This window comes from Gopherus evgoodei, chromosome 3 (assembly GCF_007399415.2).
Source record: "Gopherus evgoodei ecotype Sinaloan lineage chromosome 3, rGopEvg1_v1.p, whole genome shotgun sequence".
NCBI classification, from domain to species: Eukaryota; Metazoa; Chordata; order Testudines; family Testudinidae; genus Gopherus; species Gopherus evgoodei.
In genome coordinates, this window is record NC_044324.1 from 130,492,736 (window position 1) to 130,516,149 (window position 23,414).

Sequence of the window (23,414 nt, forward strand, 5' to 3'; positions counted from 1 at the left end):
AGCTTCTTAAACATTTTAAAAACCTTATTTACTTAACTAAACTATTGTTTTATGTAATGTATTATAGAGTTATACAAAGAGACCTTCTAAAAATGTTAAAATGTATTACTGGCATGCAAAACCTTAAATTAGAGTGAATAAATGAAGACTCGGCACACCACTTCTGAAAGGTTGCCGATCCCTGCAATACAAGATCCTGTCTCTTACTTACTAAAACCTTAAAACAAAGAAATGTATATTTAACTAGAGTGCCTAATTTGTAATACATATAGGAAACCATAGTAGACATTATAACTTATCCTAAAACAAAAGGGTGACCATAATCAGTTGTTCTGGTCTGTTGTTCCATTCTGCTATTCAAAAAGGGTGGCTGGCAGGATAAAATCAAATCATACATTAATTCTTATAGTGCTATATAAAATCCTGCTCCTACAATAGAGTGGCTACACAGGAGACCTTACAGTGGCATTGTGTAGACATAGCCTAGCTCATTACTTATAGGACACTGAACAGCTGTTAGGGGCTAATGACTTCAATTTGAATGGATTTGAAGTAGTTATTTACAGATGAACACTCCATATCATGGTGTAAATCTGCAGATCCGTCTCACTACTTGAAGCAAGAAGGGGATTTTTTGTTTGTTTTGTTCAGTTTCTTGTGAGGTAATTGAGCAATTCTGTTAAATTGAATGTCAGTTTTGTTCATGCTCTTGAAAATAAAATAGAGAGTGTATGGTCCATTTTTCTTGGCATTCCTGAGAGGAATTTATTTATTTATTTGTTGAGAAAATCTAGTTATTTCTGGTGACTATGACCTGAGAAATTCCCCCTGTAGAGCTCTGCCAGTGCATGTCTATCTGGTCCGAATTTTACCTCTGTACTGTTCCTGTTCAAAGCCACTTCTGAAGAGAGACTGCCAAAAATTCTGTTGTTGGGTTGATAATAAGGACTGACTGCAAGTTATATTTGCATAGTTCTCTTTAAAAAAAAGCCACAGAGGGCTGTACTTAAATAGAACAGACCAAAGGTTCCCAAGTGTTTCCCAGGGCAGATTAGAGAGAGAGAGTGTCATTTGCGTGCCTGCTCTCATTGGTAGTTGGGGTACCATTTTTCTCTGGTCCCAAATACGTGACTTCACAATCCCTACAGCAATTGCTTCCATGGAAAAGTGAGACCAGGAAGATATTTAATGTATTTTTCACTTCTTTTAATGCATTTTAACAGCTGGAAAGAAGGAGAACAGCGCAATGCAACCAGCCCGCTCTCTGCAGTGCACCAGTGTTTTGCAGACCACAGTTCAGGAACCTATGGAATAGGCAGTGACAGAGTGGTCTATTTGACCAGTTGGTCACTATGGGAAACCTGCAAGCAAATCAGCACCTTTTGTGAGTGCTAAATTAGCCAAAAATATTTTGAAAATACTCTACTCTTCAAAGGCATACACAAAAGAGCGTATTTGCCAAGCTGAGAAACAATCTTTTGTAGGAAATACAAAATGTGTCCGGGAGCTCTCCGGGCAATGAATTAACCTGTAAATACCAGTACTTAAGGATCAGTATAAGTCTTAAGTCTCCTTGTCTACAGAAGTTTAGTGTACTCCATTTCTACCTGCCAAGGAGAGGAGAATAGAGGCTGCTTTTTACATTGCCTTGCCTTTGCACAAGAATGCTGATGGACCCTGTGAAGCTGCTCACAAAGTTAATGTTTCCCAGAAATGACAGCATTCGCTCGTGTGCACTTATGTCAGTTTGGATGACTCACTAGATTCCCCGTTTTCTTTTTGTTTGGGAGGAGCTGTAATAGCATTAACAGCTGAAGGTTTCTGTGCTGTGCTTCAGCCAAGATTTTGCTTCTCAAGGCAGGTTTAGCAGTGATGTTTATTTTAAGCAGTATGCTAACGCTGGGTTTATGGTATTGTACAGCATACTGTTCAGATGCAGTAGTGCCAGTAAAAGATATGCATACTGTATAAGGTAAATTCTGAACACTGTCAACTATGGGGGTTGCTTTATTTGATGAAATAACAGATTTCTCTTCTGAGGAATATTTTCTGTGTATGGATATATATACATATGCTAAAATGTAAGAGATTTTCACAGGTACAAAGGACAGGTAGGTGCCCAGCTTCAATATGTGCCTTTAAAAAGTGCCTCCTTAAAGTCTAGCATCAGTGCTTAGAGGGACGAAGAAAAGTTTTGTGATTAAAACACTGGGTTGGGATTTGGGAGATGGAGTTCTGACTTCACTTATTCTCTGAGCCTAGACTCTCAGTCTGTAAAATGGGGATAATAGTACTTCACCGAGAAGAGGTGAGGATATGTGTGTTGATGACAGTGAGGCACTTGGCTACCATAGGGCTGGGAGCCATATAAATAGATTATGGATCTATTACAGGAGTGGATGGGTGAGATTCTGTGGCCTGCAATGTGCAGGAGGTCAGACATTAGATGATCATAATGGTCCCTTCTGGTCCCAAAGTCGGTAAGTCTGTGAGGAGGGTTTTTTATTTAAAAATTAAATTTAAATTCAGTCCCCATAACAATGGGGATTAATAGAACCCTCGATACAGATAGTTGCTGTATAAATTGTCAGTGAAGATAGCTTGATGAAGCCCAGTGAACAACTGCAGTTCACAAAAGAAAATGGGATACTTGGGTGCAATAACATAAGGCTAGAAAAAATTTTTCTGAAAAATACTGTATTTTATCAAGCAGAGATAAATGTTTTAATTAGAAGTCCAGTGTCCTTTGATCACCTTACCTTGAAATATAGCGGAGACTGAATAGGAGGAGATGATTGGGTTGTGGGATTTTCATATAACGAGAGTGAAAAAACGTGAGTGATTTCACTTGGAAAAGGAAAACGAGAAGAGTAGATTGAGGTATTCACAGCAATGTGAATTGAGAATGAGAATTGACTAGTTTCTCCTTTTTACTGTATTTCATAATAGAAAGCTTTGACATCTATGACATACACTGTGGGAGAAAATGAATAACAAGAGTCATATACGCAGGTTTAATACAGAAGCCACATTTATTGATATCAGCAATGTTCCAGAATTATGCTTCCTGGGGTATCCTCACTGAATCTTGGTCAAGGCAGCTGATTTCATAGGAGCTGAACAAAAAGTATAAAAGTTAATTTTGTCGTATTGTCTTGCTGAATGTTCTCCCAGACTCACCCTCCCACACACAGCATTCAGCGCATATTTCTGTGAATAGCTGAGTTTTCCCATTTGCTTTAAAGGTTCTCTTTACAGCCAACTATGATTATTATAGTTCACCACTGGGCTACATAATGATCTCAGTTACTATACATCAAATTTACACCTGGATAACTGTGTTCAGAGTTTAACTCATTATCCCTGAAAGGATAGTTTTCTTGTGTTTGCTCTAGTGAAATGGAAAGTGGACTCCTCCATCTTTCTCAGATGTTTTTATTTTCTATATCTGACTTTGAGGCATCTGGGGGCTTGTCTACATCTGAAAGTTGCAGCGCTGGTGAGGGAGTTACAGCGCTGCAACTTTGAGGGTGTACACATCTGCAGGTGATCACCAGCGCTGCAACTCCCTGTTTGCAGCGCTGGCCGTACTCCCGTTTTGTCTCGGGTGTAGAGGATCCAGCGCTGGTGATCCAGCGCTGGTAATGCAATGTAGACACTCACCAGCGCTTTTCTTGACCTCCGTGGAATAAGCAGGTATCCCAGCATACCTGAGGATACCTCTCTGGTAATCAAGAAAACTCCTCTGCCCTGTGCTCACCTGACCCCTCCTTTAAATGCCCCGGGAAATTTCAAAAATCACCTTCCTGTTTGCTCAGTCAGGCGTGGAGTGCAATTAATCAATCAATCATTCAGCGACCATGCCTCCACGCAACAAACGAGCCCCAGCATGGACCAATGCAGAGCTGCAGGATCTAATTAGTGTGTGGGGAGATGAGGCTGTTCAAACACAGCTGCGCTCCAGAAGGAGAAACTACGATACCTATGGTCAGATATCGCAGTCGATGACGAGAAAGGGCTACGAACGGGATGCCTTGCAATGCAGAGTAAAAATTAAGGAGTTGAGGAGTGCATACTGCAAAGCCCGTGAGGGAAACCGACGCTCAGGAGCAGCCCCCACAACCTGCAGGTTTTACAAGGAGCTGGATGCCATACTTGGGTGTGACCCCACCGTGAATCCCAGAAGCACGATGGAGAGTTCAGAGCAGGGAGAAGTTGGGGATGGTGTAGAGGATGAATGCAGTGATACTACTGGCGTTGAGGGGGACACCCCGGAGTCTCAGGACTCAGGCAGCCAGGAGCTCTTCTCTAGCCCTGAGGAGACTAGCCAGTCGCAGCAGCTGGAAGCGGACTTTGATGAGGAAGCTGAGGATTGTGCTCGTGGTAAGTATATTGCAATGCTTTGTGATAGCAGGATTTTCGTTATGGCTGACTGCATGCATGCCTAAACTTGGAAAAGCCCATTGATTTGATCTATGACATCTGTGTAATCTGCCTGAGTAATCTCTTGAAAAGTTCCAGCTAGATCTTGGGCAATGTGCTTTAACAAGTTGATAGGTAGAGCCACCGTGGTCCCTGTCCCGTTCAGGCTAACTCGTCCGATCCACTGTGCAGCGAGGGTTGGGGGGACCATGGCCGCACACAGGCGAGCTGCATAGGGGCCAGGGCGGTATCCGCATTCCTGTAGAAGACCCTCCCGCTCTTCCTTGGTAACACGCAGCAGTGATATGTCTGGCATTATGAAAGCCTGTGGATAGTTTAGGGATAATTGAGGGCAGGTAGCTAGAAGCACGGCTCCCCAGCGCAAGGCGGTCTTTTTCCTCTGCCCCAATCCACCCCCCCCCCTTCCCAGCACGTAGGCATCCAGGCGGGGTGCTTCTTCCTCACCTGCCCTGCTGTGTGCTCTGTCCGTCCCCCACCCCCCCTTCCAAACGTGAAACCTGCTCTGCGGTGTGCTCTGTCCGTCCCCCACCCCCCCTTCCAAGCGGGAACAGTGTCCTGCGGGGTGCTTCTTCCTCACCCGGCCCCCCTTCCAAGCAGGAACCAAGGCATTCCACTAACAGGAGAGAATTTTAAGCAAAAGTACTCACCCCACTGCTAGACATGTCTTAGCTTTCTTGAACTGTACAGTGTTATGTGAGGTATGTGAAAGGGATGCTACCTACAGTTTTCAGTGTCCTTCAAAAGTTGATAATAAACAATGATGCCCCTGTGTTTTACATGTCTCTATCTCTATTTTTTCTAGGCAACTCGAGTAATGCAGCTGTGTCACCAGCCTCACGTAGATTGCAGAATTTGAGGCGCAACCCTAGGAAATCAAAAGAGGAGCTGATCAAGACCGTTCTGAACCACTACAACAGGGAAAGTAGGAAGACTGAGGAGTGGAGAAAAAGTTTGCAGGAATGGAGGCTGACTGAAAGCAGGAGACAGGAATTGTCTGCCAAAAGAATAGCCAGGCAGATGATGAGACTCCTGTCTCGCCAAACCAAGTCTTTTGAGTCTCTTGTAGCCATGCAGACAAATATATACCGTGATAGCCCACAGCCTTCCCAAAGCACTGTTCCTTGTCCCCCTGTGTATCCTCAAAATAGCTTTATGCAGCACCCAGTTCCTTATTATCATCAGCTGCCCCCAACACCTCTAAGATCACCTAGTAACCAAGATATGTTTAATTCTTACCCAGTGCACTCCACCCCCATCATTCTGCAGCAAAGTAATGGTGAGTTGCATCAGACGGTTACAACTGAGTAAAATAGGAAATAGTAAAACATCTGAATGTACTGTGAACTACCCATACCCCCTTTCCTGTTTTTTACTGTATGACAAATAAAAGGATTTGGTTTGTATTTCTTTCCCTATGTTTTATTGGTGATAGAAATGGTTAATTATACACAGCAAGGTAAAGCAAAGCACAACACATGCACCAAACATTACTGCTGGTTCTCAGCATCAAATTGCTCCCTTATAGCATCCCTAATCCTTGAAGCCCTTTCCTGGGCCTCCCTATTAGCCCTGCTCTCTGGCTGAGCAAACTCATTCTCCAAACGTCTAACCTCGGAGGTCCATTCCTCACTGAACCTTTCACCCTTCCCTTCACAAATATTATGGAGGGTGCAGCACGCGGATATAACAGCGGTAATGCTGCTTTCCATCAAATCTAGCTTCCCGAACAGACTGCGCCAGCGGGCTTTCAAACGGCCAAAAGCACGCTCCACAGTCATTCTACAGCGGCTCAACCTGTAGTTGAACCGTTCCTTGCTCCTGTCAAGCTTCCCCGTATATGGTTTCATGAGCCATGGCATTAATGGGTAAGCGGGGTCTCCCAGAATCACGATGGGCATTTCCACTTCCCCTACTGTTATCTTGTGATCTGGGAAAAAGGTCCCGGCCCTAAGCCTCCTGAACAGGGCACTGTTCCTAAATACGCGTGCATCGTGCACCTTTCCAGGCCATCCAGAGTAAATGTCAGTGAAATGCCCATGGTGATCCACAAGCGCTTGCAGAACCACAGAGAAGTACCCCTTGCGATTAATATACTCCGATGCCAGGTGGGGTGGAGAGATAATAGGAATATGCGTCCCATCTACTGCCCCTCCACAGTTAGGGAAGCCCATTTCTGCAAATCCATCTAAAATGTCCTGCACGTTCCCCAGAGTCACGGTTCTTCTTGTCAGTGTTCGATTAATGGCCCTGCAAACTTGCATCAGCACCATTCCAACGGTGGACTTTCCCACTCCGAACTGGTTCGCCACCGATCGGAAACAGTCTGGAGTTGCCAGCTTCCAGATTGCAATAGCCACCCGCTTCTCCACAGAAAGGGCATCTCTAAATCTCGTGTTCATGCGCCGCAGGCTGGGGGCGAGATCATCACAAAGTCCCATGAAAGTGGCTTTCCTCATACGAAAGTTCTGCAGCCACTGCTCGTCATCCCATGACTGCAGGACGATGTGATCCCACCACTCAGTGCTGGTTTCCCGAGCCCAAACGCACCGGTCCACGGAGCAGAGCACGTCTGTTATTGCCACTAGCATTGTACTGTCTGCATATTGATGCGATTCAGTACCATCGTCCCACTCCTCAATGTCAGTCACACGCACATTTAGCAGCCTAAGGATTAGATCAACAGTAAGGCGAGATGTGCTGGCAATAGTCATTAGTAAGGTATTCAGTACCTGAGGATCCATTCTTGAAAGATAATGCAGAAAAACCGCTTTAGAGTCACAATGCTGCCACAGTGCTCCGCATGTGTACCAAAGCAACGCTGGCCGTTGGAACAGGAACAGGAAGCAGAAGGACAATCACACTTCCTTCCCCTTCCCACAAGCCCCAGCGCCGCTTTGGGACGAGGTGCCCTGTGGGATAGCCGCCCACAATGCATCACTCCCTACAGCGCTGCAGTGTGGCCACATCTAACAGCACTTGCAGCGCTGCTAGCAGTAAGTGTGGACACTCTGCAGCGCTGGCCCTATACAGCTGTACTAATACAGCTATAACAACCAGCGCTGTAAAGTTTTAGATGTAGACATGGCCTGGGTCTGGCCATTGTGGGAGACAAGATACCAGACTAGATGGGCCAGGGTCTGATCCATTATGGCTGCTTCTGTGTTCCTAAACATCTGTTAGCACTGTAGTGATGAGAATGTCATTCCACATGTGCGTTGTAACGGCTGGAATGAAGCAGGAATGTAGATGTTATCCACTTGTAAAGTAAATTCTAATTTTTGTTTAAACAACAATTTAAGTGAAGATTCAGAGTTTCTAAGGCAAGAGCTACTTTAAAAGTTCCACTGCTGGCATTGTTGCTTGTGCAAATGTGAAGTGCATATTAAGACCTGGAGCTCTTTGATTACTCTTCAAGGTTTCCTTTTCTAGGTTGCTTTAAATTGTTTCTTTTCTGCTGGCTCTGTGTATCAAACGCTCTGTAGCTGTTTAAGCTGCATATAATATGCTTTCTACTAGTGACCTGGGATGTTGATATAAAGGAGACTTTTACCATATTTTTCTCTTTTTCTTCCAGCGTATTTGCATTCTTTTGTCATCTAAGATTTTTTGTTTTGAGAAATAGGGCTGGATTTTGGCCTTTCACTCCATAGGTGTGCAAGGAACCTCCTGGCCACAAATGAAGGCTGGCCACAATTAGAGTACGTGCAGTCCCCTGAGTACAAGGTTTGCTTCTGACTAGCACTGCTAGCAAATGAAAACTGCAGGGAATTGATTCAGGGTTAACTTTCCTTCTGATCTTAAAGGAATACTGGCTGCCTTGTAGAAATGTTTTTCTTCTAATCTTCAAGCCAGTTACATCTGATAAAGCAACAAATGTCTATGTCATGTCTGCAGTAGTTTTTTAATTCTCCTGCTTGTGTATTCAGTAAAACAAGGATAAACCTTCTGACTGATGTTCAGCTGCTCCTAAGTTGGTTCCTCACACATGTGCACAGTGCTGATGCAGCAAGAGGGATCAAAAATGAAACACATCATGTAGTTTTGATGTGATTTATACTAATATGGTAGTTCAGTTATTTGCAATTTTTCAATCAAAGTTTTATTTGGAATCCCAAGGGATGCAACATTAAAATATTATGACAGAAATAAAATGGATAGAGAGCTACACATGTGAAAAGTTAAGGTTAGTGACACTAACAGTATTCCTCTATTTTGAAAATAAAAAATTGGGGAAAGTACCATATGGATCTACGGGGATGGTAGTATGTGTCTTATTTTAATTTCTCTCCCCTCGTGATTACAGTATCTGCTGTATATCTTTTTATCAGTGTAAGTTCCGTGGCTTGAAGCCATTCCCTCTCTGCTGGCAAAATATCACAGCATTAATGCCAATCTGTGGTTCAGGAAAATTTGTAAACCATGAGCCCGTGAGAATTCCGGGTTGTCATCAGTTCACATACTGTAGGAAATAGGCTGCCATATGACAAGCTGATTTTATTTTTTTCGAACAGGAAGCTCTCTGTGGCCTTTTCTTTCGTGGAGACTTACTACATAATAAAAGTGAAATTGTTTAGAGCCTAGAAAACCATCCTGTAAAATCTTGTTAGATAAATTCTTTATTTCCACCCAGTCAATCAATAATTACCCAGCACGTTAGCAGTTGTAAATTTCAGGAACAGAAAAAATCAGCTTTTAATTTGTTAACCTAGAAGTATCTTGCATATTAACAACAACAACAAATAGATTTAGCAGTGTAAACGAAAGCTATGTCTACACTACGCAGCTTTTGACGACACAGTTGCGCTACAGCCCTGCCACTAAAAGGCGTGCAGTGTAGCCGCTGTTTGTCAGCGGGAGTGCTCTCTCCTGCCGGCAAAGCGCTGTTCGCACCAGTGCTTGTCGTCAACAAAACTTTTGTCTTTCGGAGGGTGGAGAAGGTGGGTAACACCTCTGAATGAAATATTTTTGTCTTTCATGCCAGTGTAGACAAAGCCTAAGGGCTTGTTTACATCAGAAAGTTGCAGCGCTGGTGAGGGGGTTACAGCGCTGCAACTTAGGAGGTGTACACATCTGCAGGGCACCACCAGCGCTGCAACTCCCTGTTTGCAGCGCTGGCCGTACTCCCGTTTTGTCTCGGGTGTAGAGGATCCAGCGCTGGTGATCCAGCGCTGGTAATCAAGTGTAGACACTTACCAGCGCTTTTCTTGACCTCCGTGGAATAAGCAGGTATCCCAGCATACCTGAGGAAGCCTCTGGTAATCAAGCTGGTCTCCTTCCCTGGCTTGCTCTCGCGTTCCCCGAACCCCGAGCAAGCAGGTCTCCTTCCCTGAGGTTTGCTGGGTGGTTCCGGGAATGCGAGAGCAAACCGCGGCGAAGCTGGTCTCCTTTCCCGGTTTGCTCTCTCGTTCCCCGAACCCCCGAGCAAGCAGGTCTCCTTCCCTGCGGTTTGCAGGGGGGTTCGGGGAACGCGAGAGCAAACCGCGGCGAAGCTGGTCTCCTTCCCCGGCTTGCTCTCGCGTTCCCCGAACCCCGAGCAAGCAGGTCTCCTTCCCTGAGGTTTGCTGGGTGGTTCCGGGAACGCGAGAGCAAACCGCGGCGAAGCTGGTCTCCTTTCCCGGTTTGCTCTCTCGTTCCCCGAACCCCCGAGCAAGCAGGTCTCCTTCCCTGCGGTTTGCAGGGGGGTTCGGGGAACGCAAGAGCAAACCGCGGCGAAGCTGGTCTCCTTTCCCGGTTTGCTCTCTCGTTCCCCGAACCCCCGAGCAAGCAGGTCTCCTTCCCTGCGGTTTGCAGGGGGGTTCGGGGAACGCGAGAGCAAACCGCGGCGAAGCTGGTCTCCTTTCCCGGTTTGCTCTCTCGTTCCCCGAACCCCCGAGCAAGCAGGTCTCCTTCCCTGCGGTTTGCAGGGTGGTTCGGGGAACGCGAGAGCAAACCGCAGCGAAGCTGGTCTCCTTTCCCGGTTTGCTCTCTCGTTCCCCGAACCCCCGAGCAAGCAGGTCTCCTTCCCTGCGGTTTGCAGGGTGGTTCGGGGAACGCGAGAGCAAACCGCGGCGAAGCTGGTCTCCTTTCCCGGTTTGCTCTCGCGTTCCCCGAACCCCCCTTGAAGCCGCCCAACAGCGCTGCAGTGTGGCCACATCTAACACCACTTGCAGCGCTGGTTGCTGTAAGTGTGGCCACTCTGCAGCGCTGGCCCTATACAGCTGTACTAATACATCTGTAACAACCAGCGCTGCAAAATTTTAGATGTAGACATGGCCTAAGGCTGAAACCCTGGAAAGACTTGTGTGTGCTTGATTTTAAGTGTGGGTAGTCCCATTGCTTCAGTGAAACTATTCCTGTCTTTAAAGTTAAGCACATACATAAGTCTTTGTAGGAGCAGAGCCCAAAAGCTGTGTAGCTATTCTCACATTAAAGCAACTATTTAAAAAAAAAAAGGCAGGGGGCAGTTGAGGTGATGTATACCAGAAGAGGAATCATATTTTTTAAAAAAAGTTTTAACTGGAAATAAATGAAGTTGATTTTGATTTATTGCTGGGTTCAGAATGAGATGTACTCATAGTTGTTATAATCAGACATGTATGGCCTAACTGCTCCTGGTAAGTACGGCAACTAGAGGAGTCGGCCCTGCAGCTGGTAATGCTACTATTGCAACACAAGATGGTATTTCAAACAGCATGATTGGGTAAATAAAACTTTTGTTTTATTCTCTGGGTCTGTGTTTTCAGTCCAGCAAAATGTCTCAGTGAAATGATGAATGGACATGGTTCAGTCTAGGCTCGCATCACAAATGCAGCAGATGTAATTAGAGACCACTTCTTTTTTTTTTTTTTTTTTTTTAGGGGGAGGGGGGAATTGGCAGCCTGTGCTTGGGGAGAGGCCCAAGAGTGAGATAACACAGGGAGCAAGTTTTCTTAGAACTGAGAGAAGAGCATTTCCAAAGCTAAGCTGAAAGTGCTGACAAAGAAGGAAAGGGGTGGAGCAAGTATGGAGGAAGCTGCATCAAAATGTGCATGGGAAACTAGCTGGTGACCCAGCAAGCATCTGAACCCTGAAAAAGAAGAGTTGATTTTTTTTTTTAAGGGTGGAGAGTATAGTAAGTCTGACTCTCAGGGCTTGGTTTTTCATGATTGGGGACTGGTGGTTTTGAGGCCATGCCTAACTCCAGGCTCGAAAGAGACATGATTTATAGTTTGAGAATGGTATTATATTGATAGCATTCTTATTGTTGTGCATGTTTCTGAAAGCTTGAGAAGCGAGCTCTTCACCTCCGCTCTGGCCCCTGTACTTTGCATAAAAGGGCCGGAGTGGCCTAGGACTGTCAAAGCTCCATCTCCATCCAGTGAGGATTCCCCCAGGACAAACATTGTGAGACAACCTTAAGGCTGCCTACTGGGGATCCCTTTGCAAGCTCTGGTGTAGGTGGCATGTTGGAAGGGGAGGGGTCACAGCACTGGAGAGTCTAGGGTGTGCTGTGCCCCATAATGTAGCCTTGGGAAGCTGCTGTAAATTAGAGAGGCCTTCAGGGCTGCCTAAGATGGTATGTCTACAGAGCCTGTGGCAGAGCAACCCTCCCAGCCTGGGACGACAGACTTGGGCCTGCAGGGCTAGTACTTTAAAAAATATCTGTGCACTTCTAAGTTGCAGCTTGGGCTCTGATGCCTAGGGTGGGGTTGGGTGTGAGCTTCAGAGCCCAAGCTGCGATGTCTACACAACTGTTATTAGTGCAGTAGCACCAGCCCCTGAGCCCAAGTCCATCTACCTAGGCTGGGAGTTTACTTACTTGTAAGTTTCTCAGACCTGAAGAAAAGCGCTGTGTAAACTCGAAAGCTTGTCTCTCTCACCAACAGGAGTTGGTCCAGTAAAAGATGTTGCCTCACCCACCTTGTTTCTCTTATACCTTTAAAGTAAACAGAGAAGCCTTGCAGTAGAGAATGCTTAAACTGCATATCGTGGGCCTGCTCTAGCTCCTATTGCAGTTGGTGGCAAAATCACTAGGCCACGTCTAGACTCGGAAAATAGGATGTTAACAACAAATATGACTTTAAACAGGACATCACACCTTCTGTAGACAGGGCAAGTAATGTTTAAAAACATGTTAGCTAGTTTCGGTCAACCTGAGGCTCCCATCTAGTGTGGACTGGCTAATGACCTGTCTTCTAGACACAGTGCTTCAGTGGGAACAGGATGAGGCCCTCCTCAAACATCTGGGGCCCCAGGGTGGGTTGCACATCTCAGATGCTTTCGTATTTAAAAAAAAGAAAAAAGTCTAATATCTCTGGCAAAGAAATAGTGAAATATCTTGGGTTAGATTCTGTTAGGGTGACCAGATAGCAAGTGTGAAAAATCAGGAGGGGAGGTAATAGACTGCCTATATAAGACAAAGCCTCTAATTTTGGGATATCTGGTCACCCTAGATCAGGGACGGGCAAACTTTTTGGCCTGAGGGCCGCATTGGGTTTTGGAAATTCTATGGAGGGCTGGTTAGGGGAGGGGGGGCATGGCCCAGCCCCAACCCCCTATCCACCCCCTCCTGCTTCTGCCCCCCTGATGGTCCCCCAGGACTCCTGGCCCATCCAACCCCCCTGTTCCTGATGGCCCCCCAGGACCCCTGCCCCATGCAACCCCAGCTCCCTGTCCCCTGACTGCCCTGCTGCCCCACCCAACCCCCGCTCCTTCCTGACTGCTCCCCCACCCCCGGGACCCTTGTCCCCATTCAAAACCCTTGTTCCCCACCCTCTGACCTCCCTAACCCCTATCCATGCCCCTGACCAGCACCCCAAACTCCCATGTCCTCTATCCAACCCCCCAGTCCCCTGCTCCCTGTCCCCTGACTGCGCTACTTGGAGCACCAGTGGCTGGTGGCGCTACAGCCGCGCCGCCCGGCTGGAGCCAGCCACGCACCGCACAGCATAGAGCACCGGGTCAGGCCAGGCTCTGCAGCTGCACTGCCCCAGGATCCTGCCGTCCCGCCACCCAGAGCACTGCGCCAGCCGCGGCGTGAGCTGAGGCTGTGGGGAAGGAACTGGGGGTTAGCCTCCTGGGCCAGAAGCTCAGGGGCCGGGCAGGAGGGTCCCGCGGGCCATAGTTTGCCCACCTCTGCCTAGAGTCTGTGCTATGCATCTAAAGCTATCGTAGCTTTAAGCTATCTTTACACCTTTCCAGTTGTGGTGGCTCCACAGGGTGGTGCATTGCCTGGCATAACTTTGGGCATATCCACATAGCCTGTGTGGCAGCAAGCCTCCCATCTTGCCTCTCTAATATCCTGGGACTGACACGGTTACACCACCAGTGCATACAACGTTAAAGATAAGTATGCAGCACCTGGTGTTGACTGTCAGAGCATCTCCCCTCACGTTGGCAGATGTTTCAGTAACAACATTTTGGGAGCCTCAGTAAAATACATACAATTACATTTGTAGTTTACTAACGCTAACATTATGAGCAGCAGATCTCTTCACATTGCAAACAGGATCAAGAAAGCAACCATCAGACAAAAGAGACCCATAGCTTCAGACAGGGCGAATCCCAAGATAGCATATGAAAACAGCTGCTGCTTCAAAGAGGGATTTCTGGCATAACCAATGATTAGACTACCAAAGACGGTTCCGATACCAGCACCAGAACCAGCCACTCCTACTGTGGCAGCGCCAGCACCAATAAATTTGGCAGCAGTGTCAATGTCCCTGCTGACAGCACTGGTCTGGAACTCTCTAAGTGCTACTTGGAAGACAGCATTCTGGGCTCCATTAAGTGTTGAGCTGCCCTCTCCAGTCCTGACCTCTGGCCTAGACAACACTGATGCGGAAATTGGTCTGTACAAGACTCTTGATCCTGCACGGATCAGGGCCGGGGAGGAGGCGAGCTTCACGCAGGCGAACATGGCAGAGGGCTGCGGGCTGGCGCTGTGTCCCCGGGGCCTCCTCGGCGCTGGAATCCGCCAATGGGCTGTTTACAATACACCCTGCTTCCATTGTATTTTTTGTTTGTATTTCCCCTCTGTGGTTCCTCGAGCGTTTTCTCTAGGCTCCCAGCTCCTCAGCCGCCACCTCTCTTGGGCAGAAACCAAATACCCACATCTTTCTCCTTCCTGAGTGGGGGTTTTGCAGACTGGTTTGCAGGGTTCCTTCTGATGCTTGATATCCCCAGCAATCCAGACTGCCTACGCATGCCAGCGTCTGTGCTTTGATTTCTCTTTAAAGGCTATGAATAACTGCAATTGCCAGCAGTCACAGATTGCCACACTGTTCTTTATAAGCAGGCATATTTATTCTTAAGGTGAAAGCATTATAGAGAAAACGTATAAAAACATAGACATTCGTAGACTCATGCTAAAAGCTTACCAGAAGTCACCCATCAGTCTTTTGGGGGGCCTCAAAACCCTTCCAGCTTTTTCCCAAAAAGGATTGAGGCCTCCCCTGGACAGAAAGTCCTGTCCATTTGCTGGATCAGAAAGAAGTCTCTGAGTTGGCTTAAACTCCAACTTTTAATCCAAAAGTCCTTTCTTTGTCTTTTGGTCTCTGGAGAATCCAGTTTGAACTAGTATATGTGAGCCCCTTCAAGTGATGGTACTTCTTTGGAGAATTGACTACCTGAGTTAATTTGCCCCACTGTCCTTAGTTCCTGAAAGAGCTGTGGTCATCCTCCCGCATGGAATTATATACAGTCCCTGGCCAAGAATGATACATAAACTTAATACAGTAAGATCTCCCAAAGATATTGGTGGAAATTGCCATATCTGTCTCACCCACCACACAGCCATCAGTTTGTCACTGCCACCTCCCTCATGCTGAAACTGACTATAACAATTTATGTTTATTTGTGTTTCTTTACAGGATCACTTAATGCTGCCCCCAAACTCCTACCTGTGGGCCAGATCCTCAGCCGATTTACACCAGCTGAGGACCTGGCTCATAGTCGGTAAGCAACCCAGAACAAGGAATATTTTTCTGGATCCTCTCTTAGATGCCACAGAATAGTGTGTGATCAAGTGTGGTTAACCATTAAGCTAAATGATGTAATCTCCTGGTTTTAATCCTTTATAATTATGCATAGTCAGTTGCAAAGTAAGTGGGAATAAAATACAGGGTTATTACCATTTCTAACACTCAAAGCTATAGTACTAGCTAAGAAAATATAACATATGTGCTTAACAACGCCCCCCACCGCCAAGAATGGGAACATGGTGTACCCTTGTTAACAGAAAAAAACACTATGAAAATCACTTTTTATAAATAACCACCTACATTTGCCTTTATTGTGAACTAAACTCTGCAGAACAGCATGAATAGATTCAAACAGTCCCATGCTTCCTGCTGAAGTCCCACACATATGTTCTGGGCTCCCCAAATATTCCCCTTAAGACAGATTTTCTCCCCTGTTCTGATGTCTGAAAATAAGAGTCGAGGGGAGTGTCAGTGCTTAAATGCCTTTTTATCGAAGCCTGATTCCCTACTACAGATTTATGTCTACACTACAGAGTTTTGTCGACAAAAGTTATGCTGACGTACAGCCACACTTTAATTGAACTGCTGTTGTATGTCCACCCTATGCTCCTTGTGTCGGCAGAGCGTAACCACATTAGCAGCTATTGCATCGACACAGAGTAGTGCACTGTGGATAGCTATCCCACTGTGCAACTGGCTGCAGGGTGCTTTTGGAAGGGTTTGCAAAGCCTCGTGGAGCAGGTACAGTCACATGTTGCAAGTTCCTCAATCCCATTGTTCCATGGGCATCCTAGTAGATTCCTAACTGCTTTTCAACTGAAGTGTATATGGGTAGGAGGAAGGAGGAGAGAGTGTGACAGGGAGTGTGTGTGTGTTGGGTTGGGGGAGGGGAGACAGAGACAGATTGTATGTTGGGGGAGGGTGTACGTGAGAGAGACGGAGTTTATGCTGGGGGAGAGTGGGTGTGTTGGCATGCTGTCTTTTTAAGTTCAGACAGCAGCCAGAAGCAGTCGGTCCTGAGGCAGGGGAGGGGGACACCCCCACACACACCAGACCCACCTCCCATCCTGGCTCAGCACAGCAGTCCCTCCCCCCTTCTGCCAGGGTAGCAGCAGCCTGCCTGCTGCTGTGTTCCTGGTGCAGGGGAGAGCAGGGTTCCAAGTTGCTCTTTGCTGCCAGAGTGGCATGCTCAGCTGTCAGAACTTACTGAAGCTTTGAAAGAGGAGGGGTGCATGCCTGAAGGGCAGCCAAGTTCACAACAGTGAGCAGAGTGGTCACGGCAGGCATCATGGGATACTGGGGAAGGCCAGTTAAGTTGACATAATGAACGGCAGCATCTACACTGACGCTTTGTCACTTTGACTTTGACACCAAAAGCTTTGTGCCTCTCGTCGAGGTGGTTTTATTTTGTCAGCAGAACAGGAGAGTTTTACTGACAAAAGTAGCATTGTAATGCATACACCTCCATTGTTTTGTTGGCAAAAGCTGCCTTTTGTGGACAAAACTGTAGTGTAGACAAGGCCTCAATCTTTCTGTACATTAACCCATTGTATTCATGCTAATTGGAACAGAAGACTTCAGGAGCTGCCTATGGGAGTAAACGGAACTGTGTTCTGCCAGCATGGGTGATATTTGCATTTTATTACTCTGTTTGAGCTAAAAGCTTCAACGTAATTGACAAATGTTTTATCGCAGGGTTTCACCTGAAACACTTTGCACACTGAGAAAAGGATGAAATTTTCCCCGGGCAGTGAACCAGCACCAGGCCCCAGTCCCACTTAAACCCTCAAAATAGGCTTTGTCCTGAGCCTCCACACAGGGTCAACTTTCACGATAGCAGAGGGAAGAGTAGAAAGGTTTACAGTCTGTGAAATGTTGCTGCTTATTAAATGTGTGTCATAACTACATTGTCTTTTTAACTTTCCCGTGTAACTTATCCTTGTAGATATTGTGATCTCATGTTAGCCACATGCATCATAGGTTTTTTTTTACTTCCTCTGAAGCAGGAGATACTGATGGCTGGAGGCAGGAGAGCAGGCATGACAGATCGCTGGGCTGATTTGGAATGGCATAGCTTGTGTTTCTATATAATTCTTATGTAACTGTCACCTTTTAGGTAACACTCGGCTGCATTTTCTGGTCCTGGTGACAGGCTGTACATCGGTGGGAAAAATCCTGGATGCTGAAGTTTATAAAATCACCGCAACAGATTTCTGTCCCCTCCAGGAAGAAACCAAGGAAGAGGATCGTGTTAATGCCCTTAAGAAAATCCTGAACTCTGGAATGTTCTATTTCTCCTGGCCAAATGCAGGCTCAAACTTTGACCTGACAGTGCGGGCCCAGAAGCAGGGTGATAACAACTATGAATCTGGTAACTCCTTCTTCTGGTTAGTACTTCATGTTATCTCCAAGTTTTTAGTCAAGCCCATCTTCCCTCTCCGTCTCATATAACCCCAAAGAAAAATAAAGCTATAGATTTAAACCTAGATATGTTTTGCTTAACTAACATTTTACTTTACAGGGCATGTGCTCTGGCAGATTCACGGTCAATCAGGGTTGAGCCAATAACATCTAGATTATTTATGTAACCCAGCTGCAAAAGCAAATTTAATAATTGGAGTTTCTAGTTTTTCTAGAAAGAAAAAATATATTTGCTATATTTACTGTATACAGTATAAATGCAGATAAGTAGTTTACTTCCCAAGGTCTTTTTAAAAATTATTTGTTTAATAAGCATTCTTAATATGGTAAAAGCCTGTACTTGTGCTCATACATCACTTCTGTTGTATTATGTTGTATTTCCTAATTCTCGTGGGTTTAAAATCTCTAGATTAACATTGCAGTAGTGTACCCTAGTTTTTACGTTGCAAATATCTGTGTTAATCCATTAACTTGCAACTTACTGTAATCAAACCATTGCACATATGCTAACTCCTCTGATATGTTGATGTGGACTTATTTTATTTACTGAGTAAAACAATTTTAAAAACAAAGTAAAAAATATGTCTCACTGCAGCAAAGATTGATTGAATGGAAAAAAATTTACAGAAACGAGGATCCTTCCTGTGTGGGCCCACTGCAGAGGAAGTTGAATTTGTTTAATCCTACCAGTTTTGATAGGGTGCTCCAATCCCCCTCATCCTGTATTTTTTTTTTTTAATGATAGGAAGTCACATAGGAAGCTAAACTGTAGTGGAAATAAATAAGAAGTTATATAATGCATGTGAAAAGTAATAATTTGTCAGAATTACACCTAAAGGTGCTGCTAGTGTGAAATACTTCTTGTGGCCAGCAGGTAAATATCATTAGCTGAACAGGGTTGTAATAGATGATTAATAGGTAAGGCAGAGCAATTCAATCTGGTAAATAATCTCTCCAGCTGGGATGTGATATCACCTGATAAATGGTGTTTAGTTCATAATAGTGAAATACAAAACCCAGTTTCAACTGTGTTGTGTGTGCCTTCCTCATGGAACTGCTGGCACAGCAAACCAGCTGTGTTCCAACAGAATTAAACTGCCAAATTAGAGGTCTATTTTTAATATAGAAATAGTACAATATATACAGTTGTTAAAGGCTTTCTCTTGATAGTTTGCTCTCAGAAGATACATATTTGAATTCAGTGGCACATTTGCTTTCTGTATCAATCTATTGTGCCTTGTTAGATCAGTCTTAGTTTATGTGAAAGCCCTATGCTTTTATGTGTTGTCTGACAAGATCCCTTGTATTTCTAAAATGAATATGTGAAACATATATAATAAGAAATTTAAAAAAAACTCAAGATAGGCCCTAGTATGGAAAAATTTCATCCCCAATTTCCAAAGTTTGGAAAAAAATAAAAACGGGTGAAAAAAGGTTCTTATAATAGAAAGTGTCAGGCAACCTTAACTGTAGGCAGCGCTATCTGTGGACCCTATAACATGAACTGCAATAAAGAAATCCTACTGGAGTTTGCCTTGGATAAGATGGGTAGATTTTCTTTTTATGTGGAAGGAAGGAGGAAAATGCAATTCTTTTGTAGCTGGTTTTTAGCTGTGTTATATAAAAATAGTAGAACAATTCTTCACTTTTTTCAAATGCTTTGCTCTGTGAAGTGCAAATCTTTAGTAGGATTCCACTGGTATAGTAACTGTAATAGGGAATTGCTGATGACTGATGGAAGTATATTGGAGAGACTATGCATGCCTCTCAGACCTGGTCACAGACTGGCTTGCTTAATAAAAATAGCACAAAGATAATACTTCCATTGTAAACCATGCAAAACTCAGCTTGTAACTTTTCCTTTTAATTTTAGGCCTAGTTTCTGCTGGGAAAACTTCCCCTGAAATTCCAACAGGTTTTCAAAAAAGTTCTGTATAGGCTGGGGCAAAGTCTTCTGGACACATGGGCAGAAGTATGGCGGCTGTCACACTGTTAAAATCTCTCAGTTTCTATGAATTATGGCCTTCACCAGGATTGTTATCTATTAATTATTAGTTTCAGGTAAAGTGAGGTAGGAAAAAAAAGGAATAACCTCCTATTATAAGCTTTAATTAGTGAACAACCTGGGGTGCAACTTGTTTCTCTTTCTCATTTTTTGAGTAAATGAATCTATGCTCTGTTGAATTTTGCAGGAACCAATTGCTGCATGTGCCCTTTAAACACAATCAGGTGAACTGCTCCGACTGGTTGCTAAAAGTGATCTGTGGCGTAGTGGACATCCATACTGTCTATGCCTCTCACAAGAAGGCGAAAGTCTGCCTCATTTCCCGGATCAGCTGTGAACGAGCTGGGGCCAGGTTTCACATACGAGGGGTCAGTGATGATGGACACGTGTCTAATTTTGTTGAGACAGAGCAGGTAAATGAATGAATGGATCCTATAACCCTAAATAATTTAGTACATCAGTGTATAATTGGGGAATCGTTTACAGCAAGAATCAGAGGAACTCGGAAAATGCTTTTTGCATGCAATGTTTTAAGATGCTGTTATGCATGAAGTGTCTCTTCACTTAAGCTCCTACGCAATCAGTTCTCCTTCAGTACCTGTAGCTTCTTGGGCAATCATAATTTATGTTTTTGATTTATTTCCCACTGTGGAAGCTCTAGCTCCCCAGGCTTCTGTCAAATTATAAATGTGCTTTTTTCAGTGGATTCAGAAATTCCTGTCTTGCACGACAGTGACTCATGAGCAAAATCAACTCATAAACCAGTGTTTCTCAAATGGGGGTACGTTGATCTCTGGGGGTCTGCCGGCACTGCTGATCAACTCCTCCCCCCTCCCTCCTTCAACTCCTCCCCCTCCCTTCCAGTGCCTCCTGCATACTGGGGAACAGCTATTCAGCGGCATGCAGAAGGTGTTGGGGGGAGGGGAGGAGCGGGGATGGGTCGTGGTCAGGGGAGAGGGCGGAATCATGTCCGGGGCTGCTGGCCCCGCTGATCAACTCCTCCCCATCCCTTCCAGTGCCTCCTGTACGCCAGGGAACATCTGTTCAGCGGCATGCAGGAGGTGCTGGGAGGCAGGGGAGGAGCGGAGAGGGGGCATGCTCAGGGAACAGGACAGAAAGAGGCGGGAAAGAGGAGGGGCAGGAGTGGATCGGGGCAGGAAGAGGTGGACTGGGGATGGAGTCTTGTGGGAAGGGGAGGAGTGGGGACAGGATCTGAGGCTGAGCAGAGGGCTTGTGGGTCTGCAGAATTTTTTAAATCAAAATGAGGGTCCTCAGGTTGCTAAAGTTTGAGAACTGCTGACATAAACCACAAGGTTCTCAATGGCTCCAAGCATCTCATCAATCAAGAGGCCAGTGCATCATCACAAGAGAAAAGTTTTTAAAAATACAGTTATTATAAAATGAAAGGGAATTTTGCTCTGAAAATAAAATCTTTTTTAAAAGTACTTCTAAAGTACAACTGATTCCCCTTGCAAGAGAAGGTGGGAGATAGCAAATGTGAAAAATCAGGACAGGTGTTGAGTGGTAATAGGCACCTATATAAGAAAAAGCCCCAAATATTGGGACTATCTCTGTAAAATTGGGACATCTGGTCATCCTAAGGAAAGCAAAAGTTCTTTTGAAAGCTCTAGTAACTTTATTCCGCGCTTTTTTGTTAGGTCTGGACTACACTAGAAAAGGTTTGCTGGTACAGACATGGCTTCTACTGGCAAAAATGTGTTGTAACTAGTACAGCTTACAGTAGTTCACGAAATGAAATCAGCTATGCCAGCAAAAGAATTCCCCCCGTGTAACTGTGTCTATACTAGGGCTTTTGCTGGCATAAAAATATCATAAAAATAACACCCCTAGCCAACATTATTATACTTGCAAACGTTTCTAATGTGGACCTAGCCTTAATCTCCTTAGCCGTCTTCCTGGGAGGAAGATGGTCTTGTAGTCAATACACAAGACTTCATTTGTGACCCTAAGCAGGCCACTTAGCTGTGGATCTTGCAAGCACTTACGTGCATAAGTAGTCCCAGGACAACATTTGTGCACATGGTTACTTTATGGATAAGTGTGTTCAGGGTTAGCGTCATAATTTTTTGTCACAATTTTTCCATCTGTAAAAAAGGGATAACAACTTCCTACCCCTCAGGACTTTTGCAAGGCTTAACTAATATAATGTCAGTGTTCAGATACCATAATAATCTCCACAGTATAATGAGGGAAAGGTTATGGAGCTTTGAAATGCAATGTACTAGTCAGGAGGAAGGTACATGACAAAGAAACCAGAAAGTGTGTGAGAGAGAAAAAAGTTCTTCTAGCCAACCAAGTAGAGCAAAGAGGACAAAGAGAGAAGCTGTCATCTGGTCAGTGGCCAGGAGGCAAATTCCAATACATCTCCATTGGGATAAAGTTGGCTTTGCATACCGGGTGTGGTTTGATAAGAGGGGATAAGGCAGGACTTTATACTTCAGGTTTGCCCAGCAGAAAGGTGGAAACCCTGCTAGTTCCAACTAGTGTTGATAACAAACACAAGGATGAAATGTGTTAATTTGATCTGGTTCCCTAAATTAACATGACCAAGCTAAATAACAGAGAGACCAAGGTGGATGAGGTAATATCTTTTACTGGACCAACGTATGTTGGTGAAAGAGACAAGCTTTCAAACTTTTCTTCAGGACATGAAGAAGAGCTGCATGTAGTTTGAAAGCTTATCTCTAATATCCTGAGACCAGCACAGCTACAACAGCAGTGCAAACAAGGAAAATAAGTCATTTGTTTACTATGTATTGCTGTGTTTGCTACATTTAAAATAAACAAAAAGCCCTGGGCCCTGAAGAACCTGAGAACTCCTATGTCTGCTGAACAGGACCGGCTGTAGGCACCAGCAAACCAAGCACGTGCTTGAGGTGGCACAATTCCAGGAACGGCGTTCCGGGAGATTTTTTTTCTTTTTCTTTTTGCTTCGGCAGTTGTGCTCTCAGAGGTTTTTGTTGTTGTAGTTGCTTGGGGAGGCAAAAAACCTAGAGCCGGCCCTACTGCTGAAATGAGCACTTTCGTATTCAGCTGTAGCCTCTCTTTCCTTTTTGGAAAAGGTATAGAAGCTACTCCCAGCCAAAAAAACGACCGTTTTAACCAAATGCAAATTTTAATGTTCACGAAGAGGGCATGTATATGGGAGATCAGAGATAAATGAGAAGGCCCTAACTTCCAGCATACAAAACGTCACCCCTAAACTTGGTCTACAGTTCTCAACGTTTTCTGAAGCAAATGTACAAAACTCTGCCCTCAAAGCCTTAGAATCTATTTTTTGAAGAGTGGAATTTTGATGCCTAGTCCATTGGAAAACATTTCTGTTGTGACATACAGATTTGTGCACCTGTAGGTGAAATTTACCCCTGGGCAGAGGGAACAGAAAAAACAGAAAGATGTCACTATGTTCACCTTCTGAAGCAATGTATAATCCCCGTAGACCATACCAAGTATAGTATAGTACTTTCTCACCAAAATATGTGGGGGATGCTTTGATCTTCCTATAAAGGAAGGGAAGTTAGATGTTGAGATGGGTAGCCATCCTTTCCTGGGTCAGCCCCAAATTCACAGTGCTACCTCCTAGG

General features: G+C 45.0%; 2 protein-coding genes across 2 annotated transcripts in view; one reads left to right on the top strand and one right to left on the bottom strand.

Moving 5' to 3' along the window:
• Positions 1–23,414, top strand: part of SYNJ2 (synaptojanin 2) — a 99,379-nt gene that overhangs the window by 15,917 nt on the left and 60,048 nt on the right. Inside the window, exons 3-4 of the mRNA XM_030556652.1 lie at positions 17,500–17,770; positions 19,997–20,222. Of these exons, the coding sequence (XP_030412512.1) occupies positions 17,500–17,770; positions 19,997–20,222 (497 nt within the window). The remainder of the gene's footprint in view (positions 1–17,499; positions 17,771–19,996; positions 20,223–23,414) is intronic.
• On the bottom strand, positions 13,817–14,382 carry LOC115648681 (ATP synthase F(0) complex subunit C3, mitochondrial). The gene has a single exon (XM_030556653.1). The coding sequence runs from the start codon at positions 14,318–14,320 to the stop codon at positions 13,895–13,897; it is 426 nt and encodes a 141-aa protein (XP_030412513.1). The 5' UTR covers positions 14,321–14,382; the 3' UTR covers positions 13,817–13,894.

Bases quoted from the DNA above. Each gene is read 5' to 3' on its own strand.
- LOC115648681 (XM_030556653.1), bottom strand. From the start codon at position 14,320: ATGTTCGCCTGCGTGAAGCTCGCCTCCTCCCCGGCCCTGATCCGTGCA.